At 41.5% G+C, this 23,185-nt stretch overlaps 1 protein-coding gene across 1 annotated transcript; it reads right to left on the bottom strand.

The window, feature by feature from the left end:
- Nucleotides 1-1,375: 1,375 nt before the first annotated feature.
- Nucleotides 1,376-22,144, bottom strand: LOC120018627 (A disintegrin and metalloproteinase with thrombospondin motifs 15-like). The gene is made up of 8 exons (XM_038961831.1): nt 21,317-22,144; nt 16,657-16,789; nt 7,888-8,055; nt 6,879-7,162; nt 6,463-6,640; nt 5,780-5,955; nt 3,101-3,276; nt 1,376-2,153 (listed from the first exon to the last, which is right to left on the bottom strand). The coding sequence occupies exons 1-8, from the start codon at nt 22,142-22,144 to the stop codon at nt 1,376-1,378; spliced, it is 2,721 nt and encodes a 906-aa protein (XP_038817759.1).
- Nucleotides 22,145-23,185: the final 1,041 nt, after the last annotated feature.

Here is a 23,185-nt window from a genome sequence, read left to right as displayed (position 1 = left end):
TATGGTTGCCTGGTTTGGTTCTCAATCAGAGACAGCTGTTTATTGTTGTCTCTGATTGGGAGCCATATTTAAGGCAGCCATAGGCTTTAGGTGATTGTGGGTAATTGTCTATGTCTAAACGTTAGTAGCGTGTGTGTGCGCACTTTCGTTTTGTAGCTTCACGGTCGTCTGTTGTTTTGTATAGTTTGTAAAAGTGTTTCGTTTCGTGTTCATCTTCGTTATAAATAAAAGGGAAGATGTATTCATATCACGCTGCGACTTGGTCCACTCTTTCACCAGAAGACGATCGTGACAAGGGTTTTTAACAAGACCTTTTCAAATTGTTTTAGATTGTTTTTTTATATTGAACTTATGTCAATGTACCTAATACATTAACAATTAACAATATTAATAATACAATTCCATTGTAAATACAAACATATAATTTGAAACTAGTGCATGGATGAAACAGGTCTTATATTTTGCAGATACAGTACTGCACTTCACATTTCATTAAAATTATTACTGTAAAAATGGGGATGGTGAACTTCAGATGTCAGTAAATCAAGATAACAAACATCCTGCTCCAATGATAATCCAGTGACTCATTTGAAGTTGATTGAGTCTCTTGTGTCATATACAGTAAATAGTCTATAGACCTATATAGACTGTACCTAGACCAGCACTGTGTGTGCGTGCATGTGTGTTTTACTCTTTGTCTCACTAGAGGTAGACTGGCTGTGGCTGTGTCAAAAATCATTGTTGCCTACTGCCAACTAAAACAATAAGCTATGTACTAACCGTACCGCATACTATTTAGAACATACTGTTTAGTAAAAATGTATGCAGTAAGCAACATATATCAGCATACTAGGCTCATCCATACCGAGAGGGTGTCATCTAATGCATAGCTGGCTTGTCCCCCGCCTTTCGTTTATTTTGGTACAGCCGTTCCCCTTTTCTGATTATCAGCTGTTGTCAAACCCACATGGATCTAATAAACACAAGAATCTTCTTCAATAGTGTGCAGCGAGTTCATATTATATCAAAAGCCGAAAGAAGTATGGCATCTTGGCATTAAAAACACTCAATATTTGAAATTTCACATACAATAAAACGTTATATTTTCGCATACTCAAAAACCCTACTACTTAGGACACAAGTAAGAGTATTTGGACACAGCCAGTAACTCCAAATCAACTGAAATGGTCCCACAGTTTGTACCTCTACCACTTTCTTTCCCTTAGCTCTTTCAAATACCATTTTGTCATCACAGTCCTCCACAACAATGCCATGCACTATGGGAGTCCGTCAGAACCTTAAAGGACAGCGAATGGGTTTTCTTTTCAAGAGCATCACTGGAACAACACAAAGAGTCAGCAGACATAGAACTTCTCTAACACGGCTGCACTGTGCAGAAATCTAGTTCCTGTGGCTTCTTCATACCAGCGCAGTGCTCTCTGGGTAGGTGCATGCCAGTCTGAGTGGTGCAACGCAGCGGCCGCCGTTTGAAGCCCCTCCCGCATGTCTTGGAGCACGACGACCACTGGCCTATGTCCCACATTGGGCAGGGGTCCCCACATACCCTGGTGGCAGCCGGCCTCTGTAAGCTGTCACAGTCCGTGGCTGTTTTGCCCTCTGGGTCTGTACACTGAACCCGTCTACTCTGGAGCCCGTTCCCACAGGTCACGGTGCACTCTTCCCATGGCCCCGTCGACCACATGTTCGGGGGCATGGACTTGTGCGACGGCCCCTTCAGCTCCACCTTGTTGCTGTCCATCAGGACGCTGTTCTGCGAGTGGCTCCTCCCCACTTTCTTCAAGATCTTCTCCTCCTTGTGGTGCTCCCGAGCCAGGTAGAAGGAGTATCGGACCCGGGGCGGGGTCATCTTCCCCACCGAGAGAACCTCCACGGTCAGGGCTTCCTGGAGAGGTCTGGTGGCCTGGAGGATCTCCACAGCACTAGTGGTGCCGCTGTAGCGCAGCAGGCTGCCCTTCACAATGATGTCCCGCTCCACTGCTGACACCACGTAGTTCCCGTTCAGAAGGTATTTGCCATGTCGGTTCTTCACCGCTAGGTAGTTGTCGTCGTTAACCATGGCCCTGTAGCCACGCTGTCGGATGTCGATGTTGGACGCTCCCACAGGCAACATCACCACAAAGTTGTAGCCATGTCTGAAAAAATGATGGTGATATAAAGTATGGTGACAAAGTCTGGTGACACAAATTATGATGACATAAAGTATGATGACAAAAGTATGGTGACACAAAGTATGATGACAAAAGTATGATGACAAAAGTATGATGACATAAAGTATGGTGCATAAAGTATGATGACAAAGTATGGTGGCATAAAGTAGGATGACAAAGTATGGTAACAAAGTATGATGCCATAAAGTATGGTACATAAAGTATGATGACATAAAGTATGGTACATAAAGTATGATGACATAAAGTATGGTGCATAAGGTATGATGACATAAAGTATGGTGACAAAGTATGATGACATAAAGTATGGTACATAAAGTATGATGACATAAAGTATGGTGCATAAAGTATGATGACAAAGTATAATGACATAAAGTATGGTACATAAAGTATGATGACATAAAGTATGGTGACAAAGTATGATGACATAAAGTATGGTACATAAAGTATGGTACATAAAGTATGATGACAAAGTATGATGACATAAAGTATGGTGACAAAGTATGATGACATAAAGTATGGTGCATAAAGTATGGTGCATAAAGTATGATGACATAAAGTATGATGACATAAAGTATGGTGACAAAGTATGATGGCATAAAGTATGGTGCATAAAGTATGGTACATAAAGTATGATGACATAAAGTATGATGACAAAGTATGGTGACAAAGTATGATGACATAAAGTATGGTACATAAAGTATGGTACATAAAGTATGATGACATAAAGTATGATGACATAAAGTATGGTGACAAAGTATGATGACATAAAGTATGATGACATAAAGTATGATGACATAAAGTATGGTGCATGAAGTATGATGACATAAAGTATGATGACATAAAGTATGATGACATTAAGCAGAAGATTCTTGTATACATTGAGAACAGCATACTGTGTGCTGGTCACTTACATGGGTTTGGTGAACAATCCGGACACTTTCTTGCAGCTTTGGTTGTCCCCTCCACACACACCACACTTGTCATACTTCTTATTGGAGCTGAGCTTGCCGTCACAGCCCGCCTTGATACATTTCCCTTGGACACACACTGCAGAGGTGTCGGGAGAACAGGGTGTTCCATCAACAACCTGTAGGTGTGAGTAGATTTTGAGAAATATATTAATGAGAGTGAGAGGAAGAGGAAGCGGGCTTGTGTGTGTGTGTGTGCGTGTGCTTGTGTGAGGGTGTGCGTGCGTGTGTGAGTGTGCGTGCATGTGTGAGTGTGCGTGCAGGGCTTGACATGAACTTGTCCTTTGGAAAATATTTTTTACTTGTCCGAAAGCTAAAGTCAAAAAATGGTCTGTAACACAATGCGCCAAAAAGGTAACTGGAAATAGTGTTGTATGATGCATGGAACAACTTTACAAAATAGAATGTAGCATTATCATTATTATGCCTATTAGCACACAGAAAATCAGACAAAAATGTAGGCTACCCTCTGCCTACTGGCTTCTTTGCAGATTCAAGACTGTCTCAAAATACGACATTGCCCCTTTAAAGGCCCAATGCAGCCCTTTTATAGCAATATCAAATCATTTCTGCGTAACAATTAAGGACCTTACTGTAACAGATTTCTACTAAAATGGGCAAAAGTCTCTTTTTAGCAATTTGCTAGGACTGTTTGGGAGTGGTCTGAGTGGGGATGGGAAAACTGAATACCAGCTGTTATTGGCAGGGAGGTTTGGAACTCTCTTTGTTATTGGTCTATTAACCAATTTATTGCATGGTGATGTCACCATGGAAAGCCGAAACTCCCGCCAATGCAAACCTGCTGATTAGATTGTATTTTCAACCAGCAACTATCAGGAAATAACACTGAGCAATTATTTTCACACTTTTACAGTGTTTGTTTTATATCAGCTGATAAAACTATGTAAAACAAATAATGTTTACTGCACTGGGCCTTTAAGTCTCTTCTCAAGGATGATTGCAACATTAGGGTTACAATTACAACGAAATACTTTTTATGTCTTTAATAAAATAATTTCCTAATTCAAAGAATCAGGTGGCAAATGGCTAAAGTAGGTTACTTCAAAGCAAGGTAACTAACTAAGACATGTTTACATTCAGGTTTCAGGGGATATCTATTAACAGCATGGGAGATTGTCAATTCTATGAATATATTTTAAAGCCAATGTTGACTAGAGGGGAATCCCAGCTTTCCAACAATGTCAGATTTATCTTTTCAGCTCCCAATACTCAGCGCTGGAGAGACAGTTTTACAACCAGAGTACATAGCATTGGTTTATTAAGGCACCCATTCATCAACTGTATGCCGGCCATTTGCAGTGTGCCAGTAGAAGGTTTTAAGGGACATTGGACTTGCCAATGACATTAATACATGCTAATAGCTAAATAGTTAACTATTGACATAACTAGTCAGGCTACACGATATGTGTTGAATTAGCTATCTAATTAGCCTGTAGTCTATCATTTTTTATAGGCTAGGGCCTATAGGCTAGGGCCTCTCACTGGCACACATGCACATGCATACACCATAACTTTTCCAGGACTTCCATGACCGTACAAACTCTGTTGCTGACCAAAAATGTGTCATAACTGTGCAAATAACTCACTAATTAGTAAGGAATATCAATATGTGCAGACGCAGCTACACTCGGCTCTGTGCCTTGATCTCAAAAGCTTGCAACCGGGAATGTTTGAAGGACCGCTCCTGTCAATGCAATACAATTCTACTTGATGCGCTCTGCAGAAATTGGGAGAACAGCAATACTTCGCATCCAGAGGACAATGATCCAATTCTTATCCAATTCTGATTGGAGTAATTGTTAGATATTGTGATTTTTGAACTGACTCATATCTATATTATTATTGCCCAACTTTTTTTTACTTGTCCCGGAAAAGCGTTAATGTTGAGCTCTGGTGTGTGTGCGTGCATGTGTACATGCGTGCGCATGTGAGAGAGAGAGCGCGAGAGAGAGGAAACAGAGAGAGATTCCATTCTAAAAGACCACAAATGGATCCACACTTTCTATCCAGCAACTATCTGGACCATCTAAGGACAGCACAGCAAACAAGCAATACACATATCAGTGCTCAAAGGGAAAGAGAGGTCTGGTATGTATTGATATAAAAGCTTGTTTCACTGCTTGGTTGGTTGGCTGTGTAAATACTTGCCGACATACAACGGCTGTAAACCTCTCTCTCTCTCTCTCTCTCTCTCTCTCTCTCTCTCTCTCTCTCTCTCTCTCTCTCTCTCTCTCTCTCTCTCTCTCTCTCTCTCTCTCTCTCTCTCTCTCTCTCTCAAACGAAAGGAAACTTCTTGGCAGGGGAACAAACTAATTTGATTAAATGTGGGTTTTGACACTATTATGTAAGTGTCATAACCAGCCATGAAATAACTAAATATATGTCACAACAGGTGTAAATATATGTCATGACAGTGTTATGACATATTATGACATGGTTATGACCGTGTGATAATGTGTTATGTCACTGGGTGTCAAGTAAAGTGTTACCGTTTGTTGTTTGTTGGTGCAATCTGTTACTGCAGGTCAGGAGAAGTTAATTTCTCAACAGCCTTTCTCAACATTCTTCAGCAGGTTGCTACTGCAGTCTGCAGGTACTCACCTTTGGAGCAAGGACATAGAAGTAGCCTGTTCCATTGGCCCTGCAGATGAGCTTGCACTTGTCCTTGGGTGACACTCCAGAATATTTGGGGACCCACACCACAGACGCTGAGAGCCTGTTGGTGTTGAGGCTGAATCCGTTGAACGCCTCGCACTGCTCCTCACGGAAGCTTTTGCCTATGGATTGTATGCTTATTAGTAACGTGGATCCATACGAGTACACATCGATTAAAAAAAAAAGTGGGTCATCCTTTAATGAAGCAACGTATAAAGGCTTTATAGAACATGCATAAAGTCTTCATGAGCACTACATACACGCTTGACATGAAAAGTAAAAGAATAAGATGTTTTATTGTCGGACAGGTGCACTGAAACATGTTGATTACATCTGGTACTTTGCCAAATGTGACATGACCTTTTGCGACTGTTCATATAACATAACATTTGCTTATGAATGATTTCTGAAGCTTTTATATAAGCTTTACCAAGGACTTGTGTCTTTCTTTAACACCTCAAATTGTAATTTTAAAGTGGGACATTTGTTTCACACTCAGGTTTCATTTAGCATATTTTTACATATTAGCATGTCAGCAAATCTTATTTCTTGTGGTAAAGAAGCAAAATGCTTCCAGTTTTCAAAATCGTTTAATTAAGGATTATTTAAAACTTCACAATGAGTTCTACCTGATTCTGGGCAGACGTCCAAATTGCAGGAGCGATACTTCACACGGAGTCCTTGGCAGTATTTCCCCCCATATTCTGGAACTGGGTTGTTACAGTCTCTTTTGGCCAGCTGAACTCCTCCCCCACAGGTTCTGGAACACGACCCATACACACCCCACATCCCCCATCCACCGTCCACCTGTAGGAGAACCACACACATTTAGAACCTGCAGTCTATATTACATGTAGAGCCTATATTTACATTCTAGTATACATTTAGAAATAGAGGTTCCAGTACATATTATTATTAAGATATAGATGTTTCATTGTTGTTAGATTGTGAAATCATTGTATTCATTGTGAGATCAGTCTCTACCAACATCTACATCAATAGTAATAACTAAGCAGATCAGAACACAGACAGTGAGTGTGCTCACCTTGGTCTTAGTGGTGTTGTTCTTGTCGGTGCACACCCCTCGGAAACAGAGCTTACTGTTGCCACAGCTGGTGCCATCGGCCCAGGGGAAATGACGTGTCTGGCAGACCAGCTGGCCTCTGGCCTTGCCCGTGCACCACAGCTTGGAGCAGTGCTGCATGTAGGGACAGGGCTTGGAGCCCGTACCGAAGGCCAGCTCACACTGGCGGTGGAGGCTGTAGTTGGTGCCTGGGAGGCTCTCGGGCAGAGCCAGCAGCTTTTGGGGCTGATCCAGAAGACAGTCCCCTTTTTAAGAAAAACAACCACAGTGTCAAGATATCAGCCGTGCAAAGCCAGCCAGGCTGAAGACAATTTTTATGGTTTATATCTGCTCAAGAGTGACAGGTGTTGTCGTATGAAGCAATGTCTCTGCACTGTTATTCAACATGCCTTTGCAGTTGAACAAAGCAGTCTTCACTCCTCTTAATCAGAGTTTTTCAAGATTTGTAAACCATTACATAATCATCTTTTCCAGCCCAAATAAGTGCAATACCTGTGCAAAAAACCTGTGCAACATTAAACAAGCACTCTTTATACGTCAGTCAGCTAATGCAGACGTTGAACAGGGACAGTATTGGGAATGAGAGGCCCATGAACTCTCCAGTGCTATTACTGCTAATTGCATGACCTCGTTTAAGAACTCCAATAGTTCAAACTGTTTAGATTTGTTGCAAGGGTGAGAACAAAGTCTGATCTTTTTCAAAGGGGGGGGGGGGGGGGGGGGGGCATAGAGTATATACATTCGTATGACAGCTACAATTTACACAGGCAGAACTCACACACACACGCACAACAGCTACAATTTACACCGGCAGAACTCACACACACACACGCACAACAGCTACAATTTACACAGGCAGAACTCACACACACACGCACAACAGCTACAATTTACACAGGCAGAATTCACACACACACGCACATGCACAACAGCTGCAATTGACAGAGACCGAGCTGAGTGGCTGACTGACCGTGGCCTCTGTCCAGGAAGTCTGTAATGATGGCTGCGCTGCACACAGACCAGGGGTTGGCACGGTCGATCTGGATCAGCGTGGGGGACATCATGTGGTTGTCCTTGAGCTTCCCAAACACCTCCTTGCAGGCGTTCACATTGTCATGGGGCATGTTGAAGACATGGCCTGAAGGACAGAAGAAATAGCACAAGGAGGAAATATGACCAGGACAACTATAAAATCTGAAAAAATAGAATATTGGTTTGGGGATACTAGGTTAATTTCATCATCATTTCATCATCATCATCATTTGAGTCAGTGTCAATCATCAGCAACAAAATCCAAAAATGTTCTAATTCACGTGTCAAAAACCCGCAGACAGAGGGTCTGTGGGGTTTTGCTCCTCCATTGTACTTGATTGATTAAATATGGACACTAATTAGAAAGGAACTCCCCTCACCTGGTTATTTATGTCTTAATTGAAAGGAAAAAACTAAAACCCGCAGACACTAGGCCCTCCATGGAATGAGTTTGACACCCATGTACTAATTAGAGGATGATTTAAATAAGAGGAAAAATTACATCTCTGGCTCAACAAGCCATTGAGACCTTGCTACTGTCGAGCAGTGGTTTGCTTGCAGAAATGTCCCCCTTTTATTAAGTTTGCAATGTCCATTTGTTTTGCTCAGCCTGCTGTAGCTCATGGTGCTAGCCTGGCCTAGTACCATTTGCTTATGTTTGTAATGAAGACCGCTGACAGTGGAACATAATCACAGATTCATTGGGACGAGAACAAGGAGACTCAAGGAGGTTCACTAGACTTCTAGTGTTAGCATTGAGGCGGTGTGCCCTAGTAGGAGGTCCACTGTGTGCAGCTCACCCTGCACTAACATAAATAACATGACAATATCTACTTCTGCTAAGCTTCCCAGAGAAGCAATGAAAACAAGCAAGCATCCCTACAAAAGTGCTCAAAATAGCCCACGTTAACATATGTAGCCTAAGAAACAAGGTTCATAAAATGAATAACTTGCTAGAAACAGGTGACATTCATATTCTGACTATCTGAAACTCACTTAGATTATACCTTTGATGATACAGTGGTAGCAATACAAGGTTATAACATTTACAGAAAAGACAGAAATGCCAGTGGTGGGGGTGTTGCTGTTTATATTCAGAACCACATTCCTGTAAAGCTTAGAGAGGACCTCATGTTAAATACTTATGAAGTAATATGGCTACAGGTTCATCTGCCTCATCTAAAGTCCATTCTGGTGGGAAGCTGCTATAGACCACCAAGTGCTAACAGTCAGTATATTGATAACATGTGTGAAATGCTTGATAATGTATGTGATATCAACAGAGAGGTATATTTTCTGGGTGATTTAAATATTGACTGGCTTTCGTCAAGCTGCCCACTCAAGAAAAAGCTTCAAACTGTAAGGTTGACTGTTAACCTGAACCAGGTTGCAGGCACTGGTTACAGTTTGAAGCTTTTTCTTGAGTGGGCAGCTTGATGAAAGCCAGTCAATATTTAAACCAACATGTATTGATCACATCATTACTAATGCTGGAGAAATGTGCTTGAAAGCAGTATCCAGATCCATTGGATGTAGTGATCACAATATAGTAGCCATATCTAGGAAAACCAAAGTTCCAAAGGCTGGGACTAATATATAGTGTATAAGAGGTCATACATTTTTTAACATAAACATACATTTTAGCCTACTAGAAAGTGTGTGCCCTCAGACCTAGAGGGAAGCAAAAGTCATTCTGCTCCCTAAGAATAGTAAAGCCCCCTTTACTGGCTTAAATAGCCAACCAATCAGCCAGTTAACAATCCTTAGAAATGTTTTGAATTTTTTTGTTGTTGACCAGATACAATGCTATTTTACAGTAAATAAATTGACAACAGACTTTCAGCACGCTTATAGGGAAGGACATTCAATAAGAGCAGCAATTACACAAATGACTGATGATTGCCTGAGAGAAATTGATGATGAAAAGAATGTGTTTTGTTAGACTTCAGTGAGGATTTTGACATTATCGATCATAGTCTGCTGCTGGAAAAACGTATGGCTTTACATCCCCTACTATATTTTGTATAAAGAGCTACATGTCTAACAGAACACAGAGGGTGTTCTTCAATGGAAGCCTCTCCAACATAATCCAGGTAGAATCAGGAATTCCCCAGGGAAGCTGTCTAGGCCTCTTACTTTTTTCAATCTTTACTAATGACATGCCACTGGCTTTGAGTAAAGCCAGTGTGTCTATGTATGCGGATGACTCAACACTATACACGTCAGCTACTACAGCAATTGAAATGACTGCAACACTTAACAAAGAGCTGCAGTCAGCTTCAGAATGGGTGGAACGGAACAAATTATTCCTAAATACTACAAAAACTAAAAACATTGTATTTGGGACAAATCATTCACTAAACACGAAACCTCAACTACATCTTGTAATAAATAATGTGGAAATTGAGCAAGTTGAATTGACTAAACTGCTTGGAGTAACTGTAATGGTCAAAACATATTGATACAACAGAAGTCTGGGGAGAAGTCTGTTCATAATAAAGTGTTACTCTACCTTCTTAACAGCACTATCAACAAGGCAGGTCCTACAGGCTTTAGTTTTGTCGCACCTGGACTGCTGTTCAGTTGTGTGGTCAGGTGCCACAAAGAGGAACTTAGGAAAATTGCAATTGGCTCAGAATAGGGCAGCACGGCTGGCCCTTGGATGTACACAGAGAGCAAACATCAGTAATATGCATGTAAATCTCTCCTGGCTCAAAGTGGAGGAGAGATTGACTTAATCCCTACTTATATTTGTGAGAGGTATTGACATGTTGAATGCACCGAGCTGTCTGTTTGAACTACTGGCACACAGCTTGGACACCCATGCATACCCCATAAGACATGCCACCAGAGGTCTCTTCACAGTCCCTAAATCCAGAGCAGACTATGGGAGGCGCACAGTACTACATAGAGCCATGACTACATGGAACTCTATTCCACATCAGGTAACAGATGCAAGCAGTAAAATCTAATTTAAAAACAGATAGAAACACACCTTATGGAACAGCGGGGACTGTGAAGCAAGACAAACATAGGCACAGACACATGTACACACACACACATGATAACATACACACTATACATACACTAACACCTGGATTTTGTGTTGTAGATATGTGGTAGTGGAGTAGAGGCCTGAGGGGCACACACTTAGTGTGTTGTGAAATCTGTTCTGAATGTATTAGAATGTTTTTGAAATTGTATAACTGCCTTAATTTTGCCAGACCCCAGGAAGTAATGGGGATCCATAATAAATACGAATTCTTCACTGCAACTGTTCATGGCAGGACACTTGTGACTAATGTTTGATCCCCATACTTTTCTCTTCACACTCATATAGCCTACATACGTTGTAGGGCTAGTATGTATATTATACACTATGTTGTGAAATTTCATGTATTCACTTGAACTCCATCCATTCCACTCCAAATATCAAACCAACCACTTTTCCCAATGCTGTCATAGATTATGAAGTGTAATACTCACAGACAGTAGAAGTAAAATAACCATTTTCTTTGATGGGAAAAAAAAGAAAACCGTTAGATGTTGTTGGAAACAAAGTCCTCAGTACGAAGTCATCACATCCCACACGGACATTACGACTTCACAAATGGATGTAAAATATGACAAGGTCCTTTTTGAAAGGAAGTTGTATAATTAGTTAATAGACGTGTGCACCTTAAACCAGTGCCTCTCAATGGGGCCTCACATCTGCTAGTACTTCACCATCTGTTTTCAGGCTTTACTCCCTTCACAGCCCCACATGGATGACTGAAAACACTTGATCGCAACTGTCACTTGTCTCATTAATAATACCAGCCTTGACAAAAATGGCTTCAGTGGTAACGAGACCGTTGGACAGAATCACACCCATTTCATTGGATCAAAGGAAGAAGGTGAGAAAAGTTCAAGAGTTTTCAACGGGCCTTAGTCCTTTTTCCCCCATTCCATGTCTGACAGATTAGAAATGGTAATCAAATGATGCAGGAGTCAAGGACCCCCAGGGCAGTTCACACATGGAGAGATTATGTATGCTCTTTGGTTCGACTTACAACATCTCATTTCTACGGAGATTGATGAACTGTACAGTACATCCTCAACAGACTAGAACTGAATGAGTTAACACCAAATGACATCATCAACACCTATCATCTTTTGTTCAAGACATGCATAATGCCTACAAGTTCACTCTGGCATTAACATAATCAACATACACGTCTATTTGGGCATTGACATATTATTTATTAGCTGTGAACATCGAAGACGATGAGGTGCCTGATGAAGAGCTCCGTGGCCTGTTTGTCAGATGTCTCTACCTCCCTGCCTGGCTGTTCCATCTATGCTCCCTCCTCTCAAGCTACTACATTATGAACCTCCTATCATCTAAAGCTGTGGAAGACCAACACCCAAGAACCGCCAGATCCCTACATTTGTTTTGGAAATGTTTTTGTTTGTTTTGTTTTTGAAGCGACTTGTATTGTACTTGTATTGAAAAGCGCTATATAAAATAAATATTTGATTATTATTATTATTTTTATTATTTAGTCTTCACACACTATCTAGAACCAATAAAGGTTCTTTGGCTGTCCCCAAAGATCAAATCACCACGATGTGTAAGAGGTGCGTAACTGGCTGCAGGAAAGTCAGGCGCAGGAGAGCAGAACTGGGTAATAACCGGAGCAGTTTAATGAGGCAAAACCGACGGCACCCAGAACAACACAATATGGGTTGAAATAATCCGTCGCAAACCAGTCTATAATGCACATACACTTTACAACAAACAATTTCACACACAGACATGGGGGGAACAGAGGGTTATATACACGTCACGTAATGAGGGAATGTAAACCAGGTGTGTGTGAAAAGAAGACAAAACAAATGAAAAGTGGATCGGCGATGGCTAGAAGACCGGTGACGTCGACCGCCGAACGCCGCCCGAACAAGGAGAGGAACCGACTTCGGCGGAAGTCGTGACACGATGTCACAATAGCAAGTCAATTTAATTCTGGTTTGTAAATACCGAGCTCGTTGCATGGTTGGTTCTATGCATGGTTCTATTCTGTATTTACAAATCAGTATTGTATAATGTAATTGACAGTATGGTAGGGGGCCAGTAAAATTGTCGCTATTTTCACAAATGGAACATGTTCAAATGATCAGATCTTAATACTCTTTGGTATTAAATTGCCTGGACCAATATATAAAAATAGAGGGGCAGGTAGCCTAGCGCTTAGTGTTGGGTCAATAACCAAAAAGTTACTAGTTCGAATCCCCAAGCCAACAAGGTGAAAGATCTGTCGATCTGCCCTTCAGCAAGGCAATGAAGCACGGTCCAAAATGGCTGATCCCTGACCTTTGACCCCACTCTCCGAAGGTGTCTCAGGGGGAGTTGGAATGTACAAAAAACACATGTGTACAAGTTACCCTCTTGTACATGCAGTAAAACAGGACAAATGTAAACACCCATATTTGAGTATATGCAGTATTATAAGCAGAGTCACTGTAGAGTGAGTCATTTTACAGTGTTTTTCCTCTTTCTCAGATTATAAACATGTTCTAATCTTAATAATTGTTGGCTATATAGATGGTCTGGACCTTATATAAAACAATATAAAATAAATCCACACACTCTCTCTCACACACACACTCCTAGAGTATAGTATACAGTGTAAGCAATTCCATTGTAAGTCAATGGAGAATGAGGCCTGCTACAGCATTCTCCCTCTTTCTCTCCCTCTCTCAAAAGCACACGTGTACACAAATACCACAGATCTACACACACACACGGGTGTGCATGGATGTCTCATGGGAGGGTGGGGTATGCGAAATGGGTCATCTTTGTGCACGTTCTGACCACTTCTACAATGTGCAGACATATATGGAAGGTGTCATTCAAATCAAAAAGGGGGCAGTCAAAAAGTGATTACATTCATAATATGAACGACCAACACTTATTCTACAGCAAAAGGGTCAAAATAACAATTCTACAGTTTCCACAAATGAATGAAACCAGTTAGGACATCAGACTAAATAAGATTAGCTTCAAAGATCTGTATTTGTAGATACATTCAGAATGGTTTGGCTTTCCCACCCGGTGTTGTTTGTTGGTGTGTGTGTGTCTGTGTGCACACATGGGTGTGCAAGCGTGTTTGTATGTCACCTGTGTGTTTGTGAGAGAGGGAGAGAAAGAGGGAGAATAATGTAGCAGGTCTCACTCTCCATTGACTTACATTGGATTTGCTTATACTGTATAATGTACTCTAGGAGTGTGTGTGAGTGTGTGAGGATTGCTTTAGATATTGTTTATACAGTAGATACAGTGCCTTCGGAAAGTATTCAGACCCCTTGACTTTTTCCACATTGAGTTCAGGTGCATCCTGTTTCCATTGATCATCCGTAAGATGTTTCTACAACTTGATTGGAGTCCACCTGTGGTAAATTCCATTCATTGGACATGATTTGGAAAGGCACACACCTGCCTATATAAGGTCCCACAGTTGACTGTGCATGTCAGAGAAAAAGCCATGAGGTCGAAGGAATTGTCTTGAGGCACAGATCTGGGTAAGGGCACCAAAAAATGTCTGCAGGATTGAGGTCCCCAAGATCACAGTGGCCTCCATCATTCTTAAATGGAAGAAGTTTGGAACCACCAAGACTCTTCCTAAAGCTGGTCGCCCGGCCAAACTGAGCAATCGGGGAAGAAGGGCCTTGGTCAGGGAGGTGACCAAGAACCCGATGGTCACTCTGAGAGAGCTCCAGTTCCTCTGTGGAGATGGGAGAACCTTCCAGAAGGACAACCATCTCTGCAGCACTCCACCAATCAGGCTTTTATGGTAGAGTGGCCAGACGGAAGCCATTCCTCAGTAAAAGGCACATGACAGCCCTCTTGGAGTTTGCCAAAAGGCACCTAAAGACTCTCAGACCATGAGAAACAAGATTCTCTGGTCTGATGAAACCAAGATTGAACTTTATGGCCTGAATGCCAGGCGTCACGTCTGGAGAAACTGTGCACTATCCCTACGGTGAAGCATGGCGGTGGTAGCATCTTGCTGTGGGGATGTTTTCAGCAGCAGGGACTGGGAGTCTAGTCAGGATTCGGCGAAAGATGAACGGAGCAAAGTACAGAGAGATCCTTGATGAAAACCTGCTCCACAGCACTCAGGACCTCAGACTGGTGCAAAGTTCACCTTCCAACAGGACAACAACCCTAAGCACACAGACAAGACAACACAGGAGTGGCTTCGGGACAAGTTTCTGAATGTGCTTGAGTGGCACAGCCAGAGCCCAAACTCGATCGAACATCTCTGGAGAGACCTGAAAATAGCTGTGCAGCAACGCTCCCCATCCAACCTGACAGAGCTTGAGAGGATCTGCAGAGAAAAATGGGAGAATGTTCCCAAATACAGGTGTGCCAAGCTTGAAGCGTCATACCCAAGAAGACTCGAGGCTGTAATTGCTGCCAAATGTGCTTCAACAAAGTACTGAGTAAAGGGTTTGAATACTTATGTAAATGTGATATTTACATTTTGACATATTTATACATTTGCAAACATTTCCAAAAACCTGTTTATGTTTTGTCACAGTATTGTGTTTAGATTGATGAGGAAAAACATGAATTTAATACATTTTAGAAAAAGGCTGTAACGTAACAAATTGTGTAAAATTCAAGGTGTCCGAATACTTTCCGAATGCACACCTTCCTAATATTAAGTTGCACCCCCTTTTGCCCTCAGAACATTCTCAATTCGTCAAGCCATGGACTTTACAAGGTGTCAAAAACGTTCAAGGTTGCTGGCCCATAGTTGTGTCAAGTTGGCTGGATGTCCTTTGGGTGGTGGACCATTCTTAATACACACAGTAAACTGTTGAGCATGAGAAACCCAGCAGCGTTGCAGTTCTTAACTCAAACCAGTGTGCCTTACACCTACTACCATACTCCGTTCAATGGTACTTAAATATTTTGTCTTGCCCATTCACCCTCTGAATGGCACACATACACAATCCATATCTAAATTGTCTCAAGGCTTTAAAATCCTTCTTTAACCGACTTCCTCCCCTTCATCTACACTGATTGAAGTGGATTCAACAAGTGACATCAATAAGGGATCTTAGCTTTCACCTGAATTAACCTGGTCAGTCTATGTCATAGTACAATAAAAACTGACATTGTAGACAAACGCTTTCGCGGAAATTAGATTTTGTTGATCAGTAAGCTCAGATGGCAAGTGTACCAAATTAAATGTTACATTTCCGTTATGGACATGAATGGGTTAATAACGAGAGTAGTGTTGATGATTTTAGAAACATTTTAGAAAATTGAGTATATCCATTATTCATTAGATAATCTAGCTAGTCTCCAATGGTCTGCATATTGTTTCCTATGCGTTATTCAGTCTAGCTTTACGACGCTCACAACCTGGAACTAACAGAACAACTTTGTTTATACACACTCTGATTTTATCTATAGGAGAACCCTTTGAAGAACCACTTTTGGTTCTTGGTAAAACTCTTTTGGTGCCAGGTAGATCACTTTTGGGATCCATGTAGAACCCTTTCCACAGAGGGTTCTACATGGAACCCTAAAGGGTTCTACCTGGAACCCAAAATAGCTCTCCTGTGGGGATAGCCGAAGAACCCTTTTGGAACCCTTTTTTCTAGTGTTCTGGTAGATACCGATAATACACAAGTTAGAGTGATCTTCACTCACCCAATTCATGAGCAGTGGTGAAGGCCGAAGGGAGGCCATCATCCTCGATGACAGAGCAGCTTCTCTTGGGATCACACATAGTGCCCACGTCTGCCATGCCTAATGTGTCACAGGTAGTGGCTCCACACAAGTCCTGTTGCAGGAAACAAATGACGTGATCATCTGGACAATGTGTGTAGGTGTGTAATGTAATTTGTCTTGCGTGTATGTGTGTTGTTATTTCATTGCATATCCACCATCTTTTGGTAGATATTTAAACAGAAAACACTAACAATCTGGTCCATTGTTCTGGTTAGGCCCATTTTTTTTATATCTCTCTCCCTCTCTCAATCTGGCCCAGTGAACTAACCCTTTAATCCACAAGATGCTATGGGAATGTTACAGCTGTCAGAGAAGAACAATTACACTGCCACGTGCCAAGAGGTCTGTCTGACAATGGAACTGTTAAAAATGTATTGTACTTGAACATTGTACAATGCTTTCAAACACAAGCTTATTTGATTTGAGTCTGAGAATTATTATCTGATATAACTGCATTGTTCATACAAGCACATTAACACCATACCTCTAGCCTACGATATTAAATTCAATAACCCCCTCCCCCAATAAAGTCAATAAACACACTTTAAGGTAATTGTATAGGTCAAGGCATCATCACCATATAAGTGGGATAATTTTACACTACTTTGATCACAGTTGGACAGATTCAGTCTCAGAATTAAGTGTTATGCACTCAAAGAGAACCAATGCATTAGATTGGTCCCAGCCAAGCTAGGCTTAATGGAAAACAGACAGACTGGCTGAATCCAGGCTGAGAGGCAGGACTAAAGGCTCACAGCTGGAAGTGAGTGGATCATCACAGAGAAATGGATACTTCCCATTCCACCATCGGAGTGTGTCAAATCCTAGCTCTGGTCCAGGCGTTAGTGCTAATGCTGAGCCTTCCATTTGCAAACTGTGCTGAATTCCTGGACCAGAGCTAGTGAAACCCCTGCCTGGCCTGTTCTACCTGTGGTATTTCTAAACTCAGTGGTATGGCGCTAACATGGGTTGGGATCATCGTTGAGTGATAATGCCCGAGAATCCGGTGTTTGGAGAATATATTGGCACGGGTGTTGTTAGGCCCGAGACAAAGTCGAACGCCGGCAAACCGTGCCTATATATTCTCCAAACACTGGCTTTGAGGGCATTATCACTTTTATACGCGTTACCAACATATTCAAATAATTTACATATTTTCATTAAAAACGTTATTTGGATTAATTTATTCATACCATTTCATCCTTCCACAAGATATAGTCCGGACACAAATCCAGGGTTGCTAGAGACGCGACCCAGTAGTTCAGTGTTTTTGTTCTGTATCTATGGACAGTCGTTTGTTCTAAATGTTCCATCGCCATACGGGCTGGCAACGTTCTTATCTCTTGCTTGCTAGCTAGCCAACTACGGCTAACTTACAGTTACGTCAAAAAGTGCAGACAGGGCTGATGAGACAGTAGGCAGCCAGATGAAACAGAGTAAATAGGCATTTTAACTCATAGATTTAGCCTGTGGCAATTTGTGGAATAGACACCAGATGGAATGCTGTTTTAACCAATCAGCATTCAGGATTAGACCCACCTGTTGTATAAAGTGTGATGGAGGCCTCTAGTGGCCAAAAGGCAGTTTTAGCATGGGCAGCACAATTGAGGGCTTCCACCGTGCTTCCGCCCAGTGGCAACCGTCATTTGTTTCGAGCCCCACCTGTTTTGCATGTTATTTTGGCATTAGTACATGTCACATATCAGTTTGACATCAAATCATGTTTTATCTACAGTAGCTTTGATTGGACTGATCATGTCAACATCATACTTTCAAAATCTTAGCTAGCAGTCATCATCGTGAATCAAGTCGACAATCTACTGGTAAATCCTTTTCAATCCTTGTCATATGAAGAGAAATAATGAAGAGAAATTATAGATAAAATGTATAGGTGCTCATCGGCCATTGACATAAACATTACACAACAAGTTGGAAATCGCAAATTCAACAATGAGTGGTTTGGAAGGAATCAGTGGATAACTGCAAGTATTGCAAAGCAATCACTAGCCTGCTATTCAGTGAAATGGGTGTGTGGTTCCAAGTCTGGGTTTAAGGGTCTCTTTTCCAAGCTTAAAAGGATAAACATTCAACATTGGCTATGCTGTTAATCCAGCATGACTTCTGCCGCGCTCAAAACAACAGGAAACTCAGAACTGGGAAATCTGACTTCAGTGCACTGAAGACAACTAGGAACTTGAAATACGAAAGGAAAATACGTTTTGAACGGTCATCCAACTCGGAATTGCAAGTCGGGAACTCATTTTAGAGCTCCGACCTGAAGATCACTGACGTCATCATGATTCAACCTTGTTTTTTCCTCGACTTCCCATTGTCTTGAATGCACCATCAATCCAGAGAATGCCAGACTTTTATGACAAAGTTTGATGACAAAATTTGCCCAAGAACGACCGCCGCGCCACCTTCCTGTTCAAGTGAGCACAGCAAGGTTTGTCTGAAAATGTATTGTATGCTGCTGCATAAAATATGTAATATACCAGAGAGATATGTCTACTGTAGCTAAGAAAGTAATACTAAATGTATGTTGTGTAGTAAGCTGTTAGCTGTTGGTGGTGCACATCTAGCCTATAGCCTGTTTTAGATAAATGTCATCATTGAATATTGTAAAAGCTTTCATTGGCTGCTTATATGCCCCCTTTATTTATTCTATGGTTCTGACTTGGTGTACAGGGAGAATAATGTAAGAATGGCCCATGTTCTGAATTAACAGGGGTACCTTGTTAAAAGTCAATTTGTGGAATTTCTTTCCTTCTTAATCCGTTTGAGCCAATCAGTTGTGTTGTGACAAGGTAGGGGTGGTATACAGAAGATAGCCTATTTGGTAAAAGACCAAGTCCATATTATGGCAAGAACAGATCAAATAAGCAAAGAGAAACGACAATCCATCATTACTTTAAGACATGAAGGTCAGTCAATCTGGAAAATGTCAAGAACTTTGAAAGTTTCTTCAAGAGCAGATGCAAAAACCATCAAGCGCTATGATGAAACTGGCTCTCATGAGGACCGCCACAGGAAAGGAAGACCCAGAGTTACCTCTGTTGTAGAGGATAAATTCATTAGAGTTACCAGCCTCAGAAATTGCAGCCCAAATAAATGCGTCACAGAGTTCAAGTAACAGACACATCTCAACATCAACTGTTCAGAGGAGACTACGTGAATCAGGCCTTCATGGTTGAATTGCTGCAAAGAAACCACTACTAAAGAACATCAATAAGAAGAAGAGACTTGCTTGGGCCAAGAAACATGAGCATGGGACAAATTTGAGATTTTTGGTTCCAACTGCTGTGTCTTTGTGAGATGCAGAGTAGGTGAACGGATGATCTCTGCATCTGTGGTTCTCACCGTGAAGCATGGAGGAGGAGGTATGATGGTGTGGGGTTGCTTTGCTGGTGACACTGTCTTGAGAGAATGCCAAGAGTGTGCAAAGTTGTCATCAAGGCAAAGCGTGGCTACTTTGAAAAATTTGTTTAACACTTTTTTAGTTACTACATGATTCCATATGTGTTATTTCATAGTTGTGATGTCTTCACTATTGTTCTACAATGTAGAACATAGTAAAAATAAAGAAAAACCCTTGAATGAGTAGGTGTGTCCAAACTTTTGACTGGTACTGTATATTTTTTTTAAGGCATTAAATGAGGCTGAATTAACTGTTTCGCTGCCAGAAAAGGCTCCGCTGATAGCCAGGTGTAGCAGTGGTAAGGTGTTGGGACTCTGCTTTTGAGACAGCTTTATGTAGGCCCTAACAGTTTGTGGGCACCGTTTGTCACCATTATAGTGCAATTAATGTATTGTTTAGTGTTGTGTTGTGTTGTGTAGTGGCTTTGCTGGCATGCATACAATTTTTTCACTTTGCCCCACCAAAATGTACATGCTAGAATTGCCACTGCTTCCGCCAATTTAAAGTAGTCAAAGTAGTCAAATGGGTGGGGATTCCTATGGGTTGTAGCCTCAATGGCGCTGCCCATGCTATCACAGACGCTATAATGGCACAGATATAAAGCTGAGTCCTCTATCTATCTCTATGGTTGGGATGGAAAAATAGGTGACTGGCTAGACGCACATTCTGAAAGATGTGCAACAGTCGTTGTTCATATGGTTCATCTTGTTCCATGAGCATGTTTTTTGGCTCAGTGATCACGATTGTGGGGGCCTTTATGCTAAATGTTTTGCAATGTGATTCATGATAGGAAAAAGGAGGTGGACTTTTAAGATGTGAAGACAGATGTGTTGCTTTTCAGCTGTGCAGTTGCAAGCAATGTTTTCATTTTTTTCTCATAGAGATGTATAGAGTAAAAATTGGAATTGGAAGTGGAATTTTAATTTACTTCCTTAACTGAAAAGGAATTGACACCCAAACCCACCTTGTCTCAGCATTATCAGGCTGCATGTAACACAAAGGGATGTGTTTATAAAAGAGCACTTAGTATTGCATTTGGAGATAATGTATTGGGTGACAATGAGATAATAATTCAAAATTGAAATAATTGATGAGCATGGAAGCATGGAAGCTAATCTGCAAGCAAACATTGACACCAGGCTGCAACTCACCACACCTTACCTGTTTGGTGAATAGGATTGCAGTGTCCCAGTATTCAGGGTGCTTGTCATTGTATTTGTTTAAATGTTTCTGCCAAGAACAGAAACTGCGCAGAGTGAGGGCAGCATTGGTGGAAACCTTGGGTCCTTTCTCTGTTTCGTTGATCACCATGAAGCCCACCACCACTATGTTTATGGAGTTCATGATGCTGGGGTGCTTGTAAAGCCTTGAAGCAACAGACATCAGGGTCAACAGGTAATGTTTCAAGTCGTCCCCGTGGAATTTGGCCATAGACTCATCAGCCACGACAAGAACCTCCACAAACCTAGGGATGGAGGCAAACCTTTTGGATCTACCCAGGCTCTTCAATACAGTTTCAGTCAGGCTGTCCATCTCCAGTCCTTTCATGCGTTTATATTTCTCAAAAGACCCTGAAAGGTTTTGGGTCAAACCAGGTTTTACTCCACACCTGTTCGTGGTAGAATTGCCGCTGGAGTCCCTGTCGCGTCCCCGGCGACGTATGACATGGGTTCTTCTTTCAGTATTCACTGTATATCCTCCTCCGGCCCTTTCGTTCCCAAGTGGATTGATAAAATATTCCATGCCCTGGTAAGAAAAGGCGCCTTGTAAGCCTTTGCACAGGCTCAGAGCAGCATACGATTCCTGGTCTGCATTGACATCACCAGAGTAGAAGCAGTGGTTCAGGTCTGTGGTTGCAGAGGAAGTTGATGCTAAGGAGCCGCTGTGGGGAGTGATGTTGGGCGCAATAAATGTAGAATCCGGTAAAAGGTTTAGATAACATTCTTGCCTGAAAGCAGTAATTTTAAAAACAACTAGCTGGTCATTCATTCTCCCCTCCGTCTGTCGAATAGTATGTCTTTCTAAATGTTGATGATCTAATCGAACAGGTACGCAAAAATCTATTTCCATGCAATAATTAAATTGAGCATATAATAGGACATCCATAAAAATAAACAGAGAGCCAATAAACATAGACATCTTTGTAATACAAAAACTATTATTTATCGATAAATCCGCCACTGTCCTTGGTGGTACCACGTCTGCATGTGAGGTTGATAATCCAGTGCGCTGTGTCACAGAGCCGCAGTTGAGCGTCCTCAAAGGATGAAAGACCAAAAGATGTGATCGATTCCCATCTTGAACCAGACTATTGAGCCCAGCCTGCTCTTTGGACTTTGTGAGTTTGACTCTCTGGAGTCATGTTCATAAACACTGAGAACTGTCAACGGAAATTCGGGGAGGTGCTGGGAAAAGCTCGTTGGACATAGTCTACCCCCTTGGTTTATGCTTTAAACCGCAGCCACTTGTAGCGCTCTAAATATTATTATCATCACATGTGGCAAGAGCTGAACTGTCTCGTCCCACTATCGGAACCAAAAGTGCGTCTCTGACGCAATAGGATGAACACTCATCACCTACCACAAAAGTACAGTTTTGGTTAAAAAAGAAATATTCAGACCAATTGTACTGTGTGAGTTATAGATTCAGGTGAAACTAATATGACTTAATCCGGCATAACTAATCGATTAATTAAACTATAATCTTGTACAAACTAATTATCCGACAGGGTAACTAGGCTTAATGACCTAACAGTTCAAACTCCATGTGTAATGCAAGTACACCCAAGATTGATTGAGAAATAGCCTAATAACATTTCAAAAATCACTTATGTTGCTCTAACCTGTTCCAGTGTGCAGTACATAGGCTATAGTTTAAAAACGAGCGACACCTGTTGCGCCTGGAGTAGAGTGCGCATCTCTGGTCATTCCCTCGCGTAAAATGTATGCCATTATTTAGTAATCAAATACTACCACCTAGTGGTTGAAATGCTTCCTCATAACCTTACCTAAAATAACCTACTTTTTATGT

The sequence above is a fragment of the Salvelinus namaycush genome, chromosome 23 (genome assembly GCF_016432855.1).
Source record: "Salvelinus namaycush isolate Seneca chromosome 23, SaNama_1.0, whole genome shotgun sequence".
NCBI lineage: Eukaryota > Metazoa > Chordata > Actinopteri > Salmoniformes > Salmonidae > Salvelinus > Salvelinus namaycush.
Note: the sequence above shows the minus strand (reverse complement) of the source record. Positions and strands in the feature narration are given on the sequence as shown.

What these genes read in the sequence shown, in the direction of transcription:
- LOC120018627 (XM_038961831.1), bottom strand. Translation starts at nt 22,144, where the DNA reads ATGAATGACCAGCTAGTTGTTTTTAAAATTACTGCTTTCAGGCAAGAA. An exon ending in ACAACACCACTAAGACCAAG is followed by an intron (nt 6,641 to 6,878) that starts GTGAGCACACTC and finishes GTTCTCCTACAG; the next exon opens with GTGGACGGTGGATGGGGGAT. An exon ending in GGACGTCTGCCCAGAATCAG is followed by an intron (nt 5,956 to 6,462) that starts GTAGAACTCATT and finishes TACAATCCATAG; the next exon opens with GCAAAAGCTTCCGTGAGGAG.